Source organism: Anolis sagrei, chromosome 3 (genome assembly GCF_037176765.1).
Source record: "Anolis sagrei isolate rAnoSag1 chromosome 3, rAnoSag1.mat, whole genome shotgun sequence".
NCBI lineage: Eukaryota > Metazoa > Chordata > Lepidosauria > Squamata > Dactyloidae > Anolis > Anolis sagrei.
This window is the reverse complement of record NC_090023.1, coordinates 255,494,605-255,507,700: the sequence shown is the minus strand read 5'-3', so window position 1 is coordinate 255,507,700 and position 13,096 is coordinate 255,494,605. Positions and strand designations below refer to the sequence as shown.

At 43.1% G+C, this 13,096-nt stretch overlaps 2 protein-coding genes across 4 annotated transcripts in view; one reads left to right on the top strand and one right to left on the bottom strand.

Moving 5' to 3' along the window:
- Positions 1–13,096, bottom strand: part of NAALADL2 (N-acetylated alpha-linked acidic dipeptidase like 2) — a 972,343-nt gene that overhangs the window by 217,562 nt on the left and 741,685 nt on the right. The gene's annotated exons all lie outside the window — the stretch shown is intronic.
- On the top strand, positions 8,056–12,041 carry LOC137096667 (uncharacterized). The gene is made up of 2 exons (XM_067466334.1): positions 8,056–9,622; positions 11,130–12,041. The coding sequence occupies exons 1-2, from the start codon at positions 8,941–8,943 to the stop codon at positions 11,480–11,482; spliced, it is 1,035 nt and encodes a 344-aa protein (XP_067322435.1). The 5' UTR covers positions 8,056–8,940; the 3' UTR covers positions 11,483–12,041.

The following is a 13,096-nucleotide window of genomic DNA, read 5'->3' as shown; positions in this document are numbered from 1 at the left end:
GTAAAGAGTTCTTAGTAAAGACAGGCCTACAGTAGGCCTTCTCTTCAGGTGTATCTATACTGTGGAATCCAACATCACTTTAACTTTCATGGTTCAGTGCTATGGAATCATCTGAACTATAGTTTGGTGACATACCACCTTCCACGATTCCATAGCACCAAGTCAGTTAAACTTTTATAAAACTTCATTAATTCTACAGTCTAAATGAAAAGAGAGTGGAAGTGGGGAGCCTATACAGTACTTTGGAATCTACAGATGAACTGCACATATATTTCATTAATTGTGGCCCATTACACATAATCCTAGAGATTGATAAGATTCTGTCTCCAAAACTCTGTAACACTGAGATTAATTTATTAACTATACTTAGATGAATGCAGGAGTTGTGATTTAACTTGGTGTGTTTGCAGATAACTGTGGAATTGCCATCGTGACAGTTCTATAACAGCCTCATCACACTGGGAGATTAAGAATAAACTGTTAGATTTGTTCTTCTAAAGCATATGTACTGTGTGACATTCTCTCTTCTTTTTAAGGCAAGTGTAGCATAACTGAAATCAAATACAAAATCTGTTAAGGAGAAACAGTAGGCTTTATAGTTTTCAGTTTGCTAGAGCTTCTTGACAGGGATCTCTCTCCCCTTTCCCACTCCATTCACTCCAGCAACAAACTGCTATTGCACTTTCCCCAGGACATATATCTCAGAACTTGTGAATTCAAATCTTTAAAGACTCAAAGCTGATAGTCTCAAAAACTGAGCATAATCTGAGATGCATATGATTCACAACGTATTTCAGAGATTTCCATCCATTAGAAAGTGACCTTCAAAATCACTGTTATTGAGTGAACACTGAGCTTTTGGGGGAGAATACTGACAGCAGGTTGCCTCTGTACTACTGGAGAAATAGATCTACCTTGGATTATAGTCTTACATTTAAAGGAGGTGTACAAAGTAACTAATCAGTTTTGGGGATAAAGTTCAATACTTTCTGATTTGGCAGTGATAGCCCTGATTGCACTTCCATCATTCCACTTTTGCGTTTCTTTCAAAATACTCCAGTTTTTCCATTTTCCTCCTACTTTCCCCTTTATGGCCAACTGAGCTCAAGAATAACAAGTAATTTATACTCTGATAATTTAATAGTGCAAGAGGACAGAAGGAGACAGGAGCTTGACCTTTCTTATAGACTCAGGCAAAAGCAAACTACTGCAGCTTTTCCTAGGTTATCTGTTCTCATTAATAACTTTTGCCATGTTGAACATCTTGCCAGTTTGAACAAAGCTTCAGAATGGTTTTTAAAGTCCTATTCATTGCAGAGACAAAACAATAGATGAAAATAGTAAAATAATGAATGAATGTATGGCTCCAATTGAGAGGGTCCATGGTTAGAATAATATTGAGATAAAATAGCAAATACATGCATACCAAAAGAAAAGGCAGGTACACAAAACTGAAGATGCCACATGGGTAAAAAATGGCACCACAAGCCCTTCTTTCTGGCTTATGAAAAAGATTTCAAGAAGATTCACAATGTATGTTTTTAAGAAATTATTTTCCTTAATCTATCAAGAAATATTGACTTTGTACAGACTGAAAATCTTTTCTACTGTAAAACAACCCCTGAAAGTTGTCCACCCCTGTATCATTTGATTGGTGGAAGAGAAGAGGCAACAAGCAAAAAATCTGGGATCACAGTATCTGCTGAAAGGGAAAACAGGAGGACAACCTCTGCTTAGGAATTTATGCTGGCAGTTTATCATAGCCACAGTGTTATCTTTGAACTGTATGCTTCTGAGCGCCTGTACTGTTGATCCAACAAGAGAGGAAAATGGATAATTACCACCCATTACACAAGCATTTGCCTGCTTGTCAAATGGCACTAGATGACAAATTGTATTTTTGAATTATTAATGCTCCATTTTTTTTCAAAGCCTGTCACTTCTAAAGCTCCCATTTTACCTTTGTCTTTTAACACAGAAATCAGGAAAGGGAACACACACAAATTCTAGTCCAGCTCTTTGAGATGAAACTTCTATTTCAATATGGTTTCCTGCCCTCTGGTTGACTTCTCAAATCAACAAGGAACACATGACAATTGAAGCCAATCATTGTGAACTAAGGGGAGTTTGTGTGTGTATTTGTGTTGTGGTGAAATGGGTGGAAAGGAGGACAGAAATACATACACCAGAGATAAAATATTGCTGTCTTAGTAGAAGTGAGAAAAGCATTTCCATTTTAAAACTCCAAATGGTTATTTTCTGTCAGAGGTCCTTTTGAACACATGCCACATCAAAAAGTATTCCTTTTGAACACTTCATTTTGTATGGGATAATTCTCCCCTTCATTTCTTTTACTGATCATAGAAGTCTCTTCGGAGGCTTGAATACATCTGCTGGCAACGCCAGACTACAACAGTGTAACTATATTTTCCACAGCCCTTGTTTTCCACTCAGAGAGTTCAGTGTAGTTGTTTATGGATCATCTCTTACTCCAATTAAAAATCTATGAGACACAGGAGGATCACAGTTGGCCTAACAATTACAGGTCTAGATCAACCCTAGGTAGATAATGGTGCATGTCCTTACTCATCTGTACAATTCTTTGGGAAACTTTGAGCTAGTGATCATGTCTTGAGATGTTGCAATGATGTGTCATCCTGAGCGCCTTGAAAGATGTGTGGGATACAAATCCAAATAAACTGACCAAAATCTTGTGGTGTCTTACACGTGCTTTAAGTTCCCCTACCAAAGGTTTTGACATTTTTAATAGGTGCAGAACGTCCTAATTCAGTTCAAAATAAAGTAAGCATAAAGTATATCCAAAGTATTGTGCATGCCCTGTGCATGGAGATGCATTTCACATACCACATGAATGTATGCTGCACAGGGAAGCACATACATATTTGGTTATGCATTCCACCACATATTTGATTTTTTATTGTGAAACACTGCCATTCAACCCAAGGATTAATTGACACAGTTAATGTGCACGTCCTATTGCAAAATCTCAGCCATAATGACTTGCACGCTGGCAAGTGATAGTGGTCCCCACTGGCCTTCAGTCAGGTCTTAAAAAGCCTAGTCTCCAAAAGAATGAGGATATTCATCTACTGGTGGTGGGCCAAGCAACATGAGTGGAGGAAGATCAGTGAAGGGCAGAAGGAGGAGAAAATTTCTTGTGAGGGGGTGTACACAAGAAATGAAGACATGTATGTTTGATAGACAGTAGTGATGCTTAATTGTGGTGGATCAGGTACTGGGGGCAGGTAGCCAAATGGGCTCATTGACTCACAGCACTAGGACAATATCTATGCCAATTCAGAATAGCTGAGGAGGTCACTACATAAATGAGCACTCCTAGAAGCTGAGTATTTTGTCAACTGCCACTGTCTATCCTTTTCTTTCTAACTTTGTGAGAAGTGCCGGTTGCTTTCCTGGCAATATATCACATCTCCAATATTTTTGTACATTTTCACATGCCTGTAAACTCAATGAAAAAAGTTACCTGGAGAGTAATGTGCCTGAAGTAATAATACTCCAAAAAGCTGCAGTTAATGAGGCATGCTCTCCTAGTTACTTGAACTGCATTAATCCATTTGAAACATTAAACTTCCATGCTTCTATGTAGCTGCATTGATTCTCTGAGAAAGTGACATTCAATCTATTTTTTAAGTGTCAGTCTTTTTCTTTAATCTAAAACTTTTAAGGCTCGTCACTTGTTCCCAACCACGGATGATCAGAAGCTGACTCCTTTGTTAATTCCCCTGAGGCTGGCTGAATATTTTATGTTCAAAAACACAAAAATGAGCAAGCCTATCATCATATAAACATATGAAAGGGCTAGAAGAATTTGAAAGCAATCTCTTGGGGGGTCCATCTTCACTGCCATATAATGCAGTGTAGCAATCCCATTAGCCTTGTGCAGCCATATAACACACACAGGCTAATGAAAGTGAACTTGGAGTTAACTACTTAATCTGTCTTGATTCCAGGTTTAAAAACACTGGGAAATTTTGTAACAAGATCTGGATCTTCCCCACTGTTTGGGCAATGGAGGCAGCCATCCTTGATCCCAACATGAGATCCAGGATCATGTTTCCACAACCATTCCATGCTCCCTGGGCTCAGGCAGCCTGGGGAGGTAGGATGGCAATGACTCCCCCCTCCTTCATCTATTCTTCCCATAATGACATATAATCTGTCTTACTGGTGCAGTGCAGATTTTTGGCCATTTAGGAAGCAAAGGAACTTGAGAGGAGCAAGCTCCCTCCCACCTCTAAAGCCCTTTTGCTTCTTGAATGACAAAGAATTAGTAAATTCAGACTAGGCAGCCAGAGGTTTAGCACAGCTGGTAAACCATCAGCAATTATAAGATCTAGCAACCAAAAGGTCGCAAGTTCGAAGCCCCAGGTTGGCGTGAGCTGCCAACTGTCAGCCTAGCTCCATTGTTTACCTAAGCAAATTAAATACAGCTTTAGCTGTGTTTAGAGAAATTAGGTACCACTAAAAGCGGGAGAGGAATTTTATTATTAAAATGGAAACTGAAGAAGTCCCATCCTCACCCTTAACCAGCATTTGTTAACCAGGCTGAAGGACAGAGTGGAAAGAAAGCATTTCATTGCTTCAGTTGTGCAGACCACTCACATTGTCAAGAAGGACTTAATCAAAATTCATTAACAAATATTTCTACAAGATCCCTTATGATTAAGGTTGATAAAAATATGGTTTAAAGTTTATTAAAAATTATGGTTTAAATTCAGGCCCTGGTGTTTTGTTTATTCGTGGGGCTCTACGTGAACTGGAATTTCAGTTGCAAAGAGAACAAAGGTTTTTTTTTACAAGTTTACCTGAAGTAATCTTGTTAATTTGATCTATGATTCTAAGTTTGTTCTTCTAGTTAATTAAAAAACTTGACTGACAGATCTGAATATCTTCAATAGCATTGTTTTATGAACAAGTCAAATGATTCTATATCATACAATGCTAAATGAATCCAATGCTACATGGAAGATAAGGGAGAGATAACAAGCGCACCATTACTGTTTTACCAAAAATTATAGAGATAAGGGTTTCACTTCATGCACATTTTATACAATTATAGATTTAAATGGAAGACTACAAAATAAATTCAATCAGAAACTTTATAGTCCAAATTCACCTCAGGGATCTTTATAATATGAGACTACAATGGTTTTTTTTTATTATGCCACACATATTGTCATAACACATTATGGTTTTTATTACTCCTAATCTTTCATATTGCTCATAATGGATTTGATCAAAAAATCCCATAGGGTACTTGTACCTCTTTTCTTCAAGTGTAATGAGACTTTATAAGCGACAAGAAGTTGCAATCATTTTGAGACTCCTTGTTTTCTTTGTCACATGGGCAACACAAGTGCTCTGGCTAATGTAATTCATAATTATGGATGTAAATCATAACTTGATCACCAAAAAAAAAAAAAAAACCCTAACTCATTCATCCTTTGCTTTGAGCCACTCTCAAGAGTAAGACTTCTCAAAATTGGTCTCAAATAAAACGGGTGCATATTTGTGATTGTAAAATAAGCAATAGAAAATTAATGCTCCCCCTCTAACATCTTTTTTATAACCCACTTTTCTCCCAGAATGAAACCGAATGTGACTACAATGTGACAATGTGTTGCCTTGTGGCATGAACTAATAAAATAAGTTTGCGGCAATCCTATTGACAAATCATATCATCTTAAGTAGGCTTATGTCTGCAGGAATTAAATTTACATCTGCAAGAACTAACTTACTAAATTCTTAATGTTTTGCTACACAAAGGGAAAGGTACTGCTTTTGTTCAGATACAGGGCAAATTGCAAATATCATGATGGAGAATATTTTTAGGGCCTCAATCTTATTTTGGAGCAAAAGTTTCTCAGGAGTACTGATAAACTGTAACGTGGTGTCTTGAAATGCTGGAATGGTCAGCTATAATCTCAATAATGGTAAGATTTCTATATATGTCCCTAATTTTATTAGAGCGTTATATTTTATGTGTGATTGCAGTTGAAAGGCATTTGGGAACTGTAAATGCTTAAGCATTCAAGAGCAGGGAAATTGAGAGGAAGCCAAGATCAGGGTGGGTCATAAGCAACAACTATCCATTCCTGCCTCCCCAGGTCCCCAAGAGCCCACTGCTAATTGTACAAACATTTCAGTGGTAGAGGAACAGAAAGTGTTACTTCCATTTTAAATATCCAGTTTTCTCCCACAAGTGAAATACATATTCTCCACACTAGTTTAATCTGTCATTTGGGATCTCTTTCTACATACATACAAATATATATATTATTTTAAAAAACCGGTACCATGTTTTCGAAATGTACCTGCTCTTCCTTAAAACCACAAATGATTTGAGAAAGATGCACATTTCTTCCCAGTAAAATGGATTTGTTATTCCCACCAGGACCTATTTATTGACATCTACTAGTTCTTCCACTGATGTTTCCTAGTTTTTGGGTGGAGGTGTTGTGTGCTTTGAGTTGATTAGAGTTAAGAAGCACTAATTTAGAAGACGTAAATGCCAACTGAGCAGATAGTGAAAATGATATTGTACTTGTCATCCCTGCACGCTCTGAAGTCTTGCTTTCCATGTGTTGTACAAAAACCTGTAAAAGGTAACTTGCTGGATATAAACAGGTTTCCCCTTGTGTTTAGAGTTCCCAATGATGTAGAGTTCACAATCATAGGAAAACTACATATGCAAGTTCCTCTCTACAGGCATTTCACTCAATACACAAATAATGTATTATGGGCTTGGAAGATGCAATCCCCCTTCCCCTGCAATTAATATTCACACTGCCTGAATGCAGAGCTTGGGAAGTTGTTATTTAGGAAAATGAGCACAACAATATATTGATGGCATGCTTAGCTGAGCAGCAGCAGAGGAAATGCTAGTAATCAGATATGTGTGGTTTCAGTAAACCTTCTTTCATATAAAATAACTTTTTAAGCTTTGTTTGGATGTTAGAATGAGGGCCTCATGTGGCCTTGGAGCCACGTGGATGACAAGGGACTCTCCCAACCAACGCAGTTGATTGGGAGAGCGATTTGCCCCTCCCCCCAGAAGGCAGAGAATGGAGGTTCCTTCGAACCTCCTAGAAGAAGGGAGGGGGCTGGCTGATCACGTGAGCCAGCCTCCTTCCTTCAGTCTTGTTAAGACTTTCTAGGAGAAGGACGCAAGCAAGGTCTGCTCCTGGGAAGGGTCGGGAAGAAGAGGTGCCTCTCTCCTTCCCTCGGGGGAGCCAGAAGCGGCTCGGAAGGAGTTTGGCGCCGCGATCGCGTCGGCGTGCCGGCTTGGCTTGGATCGGGGCCGCGGGACGTCCGGCGACGAGGCGGCTCGGCGGGAGAGGCTGCACGGCGGGGAAGCGGCCCGGCGGGAGGACGGAAGGGCGCGCCCACGGCCGGGAACGAGTCACGGCCGCCATTTTCCGCTTTATCGGGCGGGAAAGGGGGTGCCTTTTCGGCTTCCTATTTTCCGGCTCTTGCGCACTCCGTCTTGCAGGCCTCGCCTGCGTTCGGGGGCGCTACTTGCTGGCACCAAAGGCGCGCTCGCGGCGGGCGCCATTTTGGATGGGCGCCGCGGCAAAGGTGCCGGGTTTGCGGCGCGCGGCGCCATTTTAAGTTTGGTGATGCAGTTGTCGCTGGCGCCGAAGGCGCGCGTGCGCGACGTGCGCCATTTTTTGGCGGCCGCCGCTGTGAAGGGCCATGTTTGCGGCGCGCACCGCCATTTTAATTAGGTGTGACGCAGTTGCAGCTTAAACCAGGGCATATCCAATATTTTGTTTCTCGGCTTCCATGGGGCAATATGCGAACCCCGTGGTCCCTTCTAGCTCTTTGATTTTATGTTAGACACTTGGAGGGCCCCCTTTTATCTCTTTGATTCTATGGCGCTATAGGGGCAGGGGGTAACTTCACACCTCTTCCCCTTTCACTGAGGTTCGGGGGGCAAGCATTGCCTAGTATGTAAATTATATATATATATATATATATATATATATATATATATATATAAATGTGTACACTACTGTGAAGCTCTTTAAATGTGGCCGGTTTGAGTCATATATACCAAAATATAAGCCAAAACATCACAACATCTTGTATAACTCCAGGCAATTTAAGGTTGGGATCTCTGCATGCATTTTTCTTTGGGGCTGAGGGCTCAGGAGATCTTTTTAACTCTCTCTAGGGGAGGTGGGATGGCCACTGGTCAAGGGAATGGGTGGCATGACTTGGATGGCAAGGGTTGGAACGAAGGGCTTGTGCTGTTTCTTCCAATGCTTTGATTCTATGATTGACTAGGCCATGGCCACTTACTTGGGGGCACCTAATCAAGTTTTGGGATGGATTAACTGACACATGGGGTCTCTAACTCTTTGGTTATGATTGACACCTGGGGTCTCTTCCAACTCTTTGACTCTATGGGGGCAAGAGGCAAACCCCATGGTTTCTTCCACCCCTTTGAGTTTATGATTCACAAAGTGGGGTATCTTCCAACTCTTTGATTCTATGACACTATGGGGGGTATGGGTATACCTTTGCACCCTCTCCCCATCTTGTTGCTGATGTTGACAAACATTACCTTGGTATATTTTAGAATTGCCTAACACTATGGGGGGTATGGGTAACCTTCACACCCTCTCCCCATATTGTTGCAGATGTGGACATACATTACCTTGGTATATTTTATAATTGCCTAAACATGTGGATGCCCATGCGGCGTAGGCATTGGAAGCATAATCCTCCTGTAGGCGGGGAGGGGGATGGCACATGGGGTCTCTTCCATTTCTTTTATTCTGTGATTCTAGGGCGCCATAAGCGGGAGATGGGGAATGACACATGGTGTTTCTCCCAACTCTTTGATTCTATGATTATATGGTGCCGTAAGCACTAGGGCGCCATAAGTGGGAGATGGGGAACGACACAGGGTGTTTCTCGGGGGAGGCTGCTACGGGGACAAACGTGCACTGTGTGCGGAGCTTGCTCTCATTGGTGTCTTCTACTCTCCTTCGTTCTTTAGGATGCCTTCAAAGAAGAACAAAGGGGGCCCTAAGGGAAAGGGTCCCGCGGAGAAGACGGGTCACAAGCGCCCTTTACGTCAGGAAGGGGTCATCGTCGGATGAAGATGGCGTGTCTGTTGAGGATTTAGAGGCCCTTCTTCAGCGTGTTAACCAAGTTGAAAAGGATAGGGGAGTGGGGATTGGTGGGGCTGGTTCTCGCCCCAATCGCCGGGCAAGCAAGAAGCAATCGTTTAAATCCTTGTTGTCCCGTGTTTCTATTTTAGAGTCGGTCGCGGTCTTGGGGGTTGCGGAGGGCTCTTCTGTGGTGTCTTCGGCAGTGCAGACCATCACCAGCCCTGAAGAGCATCCCGCTGTGCAGTCTACGTCCGGGTCCATGGCGGCTGCTGTGGCCGGACCCAGTCAGCCCGCGGCATTGGACTCCATGTCCAGTGCTGTGGCCGGGTCCACCCAGACGGAGGTGTCGACTGCTGCTTCCACTGATGTATCGGGACGCGAGCAGTTGGTGACGGCTGTCCACAAGCCACAGGAGGTCCGGGTGGAACGGACGGTGGATGGTCCTAGTACATCAGCAGGTACTTCCACCGCACTCACATCAGCAAGCACTTCCACCTCACTCACATGGCCCTGGGATCAGGGGCGGGGTCACTCTGTGGTGGGGGTTCAGTCACACGCTTCAGTTGGGAGTCAGTCCGCTGTGGGGTCGGAACCCAGTATAGGGGAAAATAGGGCTGCTTCCACCACTCAAGCAGCCAGCCAGGCTACCATCACTCTGGAATCGGCCCGAACGGGTGATGCCAAAAATTTTTGGGGTACAGCAAAATGGCCACCGCAAGCTACTCCTACTGTTAGTCTAACAGGTTTAGGTTCCCATTTAGCAACCAAAACCATGGAGAAGATACTGAGAAATGAATACGTCGATATCTTTTCTCTGTACTTCAGGGATCTGGATAAGAAGGAGAAGGATGAGTTAGATGAGGACAGTAAGGAGAAAATTAGGAAACGCAAGGTTGAGCAGAATTGGGAGAACTGGCTCCCTTGTTTCACAATGTACGCAAATCTGCTTTCTGATGCTGCCCTGGAAAGGGCTACAGCTTTGTGGCAGTATCAGAATATTATTAACAAGGCTTATGTTAGCGGCCCTCCTAACGCTTGGCTAGAGTATGATAGGCATTTTAGAGCTGAAGCGGCTTGCCACCCAGACAAACGTTGGGACTTGATTGATGACCAAATTTGGATTGAAGTTATGAATCCATCTAGGGCTTCCTCTGCCTTGAAGGCAGACAGTGGGCACACTATTCAGAACACAGCGGGACAGCCCTCTCGGCAGGGGGCTCCCCAGCTGCAGTCCCAGCGCCAAAAGCCTTTATGCTGGGAATTTGTGGCTCAGGGAGCCTGTTCACGGAAGGACTGTCGATACGCACACTCGTGCTCTATTTGTTATGGGTCCCACCCATCCCGGAATTGCCCCAAGGGGAGAGCCGCGAGAGGTAATTTTAGGGACACCCAATTTGTTAAGAAACCTTCGGGACAGGCCGCAGTTTCACAAGGGCCCCAGCCCAATTAAGTTAAATCAGTTGAAGGTTTGGCTGGATCAGTGCCCAGATAGGGGGGCAGTTAAGTACATATGGGAAGGTTTTTTCGGAGGGTTTTTTCATATTCGTGTGTTGGGTCCCCGGTTTCCCACATTATCAATCCCTTCAAAATTGAGGGTGACAGGGGTTCCCTCTTATCCTGCGATGGACCTCGATGATGGGTTCTTCCCGCAATAATCTTATGTAGGCGGAAATCATTCGGGGGGGTCTAAAAGGCCCTGCGCTTTTGACCAGTAGGCCAACGCCGACAGCGGAGACCCACCCCCTCGCAAAATATCAGTTTGGGCCATCACAGATAGGGCGCCGAAGAGGCTGGGGTTAGGGTGCCCATAAATTTGGCACTCATTCTTTCGTATAGGGGCGGCATTTTTTGGCAGCTCAATTGGGTTATAATGATGTGGCCATTAAATCAATGGGCAGGGGGAAATAGGACGCTTGTGGGCGATAGGTTCGCTCAGCGCTTGTTTGTTTGTTGTTTATTTTGCAGGGACTGCCAGGCTGGTGCATAGATGGAGAATCCTTGTTTGTGGGCATAATTATGTCCACCGGGCGGAGAGATACGCCAGGAACTTGTCCTTTGGCCAGCTCTGGGTTGCGCTTCCACTGCATTGGTCGAGTGGAAGGGTGTTCGGGGCCTTCGTTGGGCCGGTGCTCCATATCGGAGGTAACGATCTGGGCCTGCTTAACGGCAGGGCCCTGTATCTACATGCCCGTGCTGACATTCTCAAGATCTGGCGGGCATGGCCCCGGTTTCACATCGCTTGGTCGGTCATCATTCACGCCTTCGGTGGCCAGGAGGCGGTGACGTCAGGAAGCTCGAGAAGGCCAGACAGCGTGTGAACTGGGCCATGCGCACGGCTTTGGCACGGGACAGGGGATCTTACATACACCATGGAGACATTACACATGACAAAATACAGTTTTACCGTTATGATGGTGTACACCTCACAGATTTGGGTAACGCACAATTTTGGCTGATTTGCAGTTAGGCATTCAGGAAGTTTTGAGGGGCTTGGTGGGGGATGGGGGCGAAATAGACATTTGCCCCCAATCCGTGGCATAAATAGATCAGGAAAACACAGACATGGAGGTATACGCAAGGCACCCCTTAAGGGTGGGGGGGGCAGTGTACAACAATCACTCACCTAGAAGTCACCAAATGGGTGAGGGGACATCACTTGGCACAGAAATTGGAGAAGCCGATTACAATAATATGAGACAGGCTTCTCCAGACTTTACCTTCAGGTTGCCTGGTTGGGGATCCAGGGCACACAGATATTACACACTAAATAGCCAAGGACGCTGCCTCGGCTAGCCACCAAGTTCCTAGACACATAGTTTAGTTCAGTTGAACTTAAATAGGTAACATTCAATAAAAGTTGCCCAATTTGAATCCATATCATTGTTGTCTGTCTCATTATTTCTGGGGTCAAGGGGCAAATGATATGAAAGCTGGCACAAGATCCTGCATTTTCCGCAATAACTTCAATCTTTGTGCAGGTGAAGCCTCATAAAATAAGGCTTTAAAATAGATATGCTCAGATCTGATAGTTTCCATCTCTTTTAACACCATTTCAGATATACTTTCTTAAGTTATTTGAACCTATTTGCTTTTCAGGCACCAAAGTAAATCCTGCAGGTCATCGTCTTTCATTGCAGCATACTATGGTTTACACAGATTACAAGATATTCGAAGAGTTCACCCATTTTCCCATTCGTGATGAGAGTTGTCTTGACATAACAAAATGGTCTTCTAAGAAATAACCAGCTTCTATAAAAGTTCTCTCCTTCAGCTTGAGAATGACTCAAGAACCATCTTGCTCTTCATTGAGATTGCTTCACAAAAAATGTATTGGGAATCGCTGTTATACTTTTTCTTTGGTGAAGCAAAATGTACACACACGTGCACAGCAAGTATAGAAAGTCTGACTGCTTGATAAAAGCAGGTTTAACTGGTGAGGAAGGTGGAAAAAGTATTTAGTTTCATGTCATTAACTATTTCAGATATCACAGTTTTGCACAAAAAAGCTTTCCTACAAATGTGAGAGTGTCATTGAAAAAAAAATCTCACCATCTCACATGTGAGAAGAAAAAGTATGTGGTTTCTCATTCTCATAAAAGGACATCCCCACTAAAATATCTTTTACATGTTCTAATATGTATGAGAGCAAGAGAGACTGAGAGAAACTTATAGTTTTTTTATTACAGAGCCTGACATGTGTATATGAGATTAGTTTCCTTCCCAACCCTATGGTTTTATGAAATTACTGTAGAGAGTGCTCATATTTGGAAAGGAATTATTCAGCTAAAATATCCCACCAAGAAGGTACATTAACAATGGAGTGCAATAAGTGGATCCCTAATACATAGAAAAGCCTCTTGAGAGAGCGCCTTGGAGTTGGAATCTTAAACTAGATAACTAACTACAAACCAGATTTTGAAATTGCCGTGATG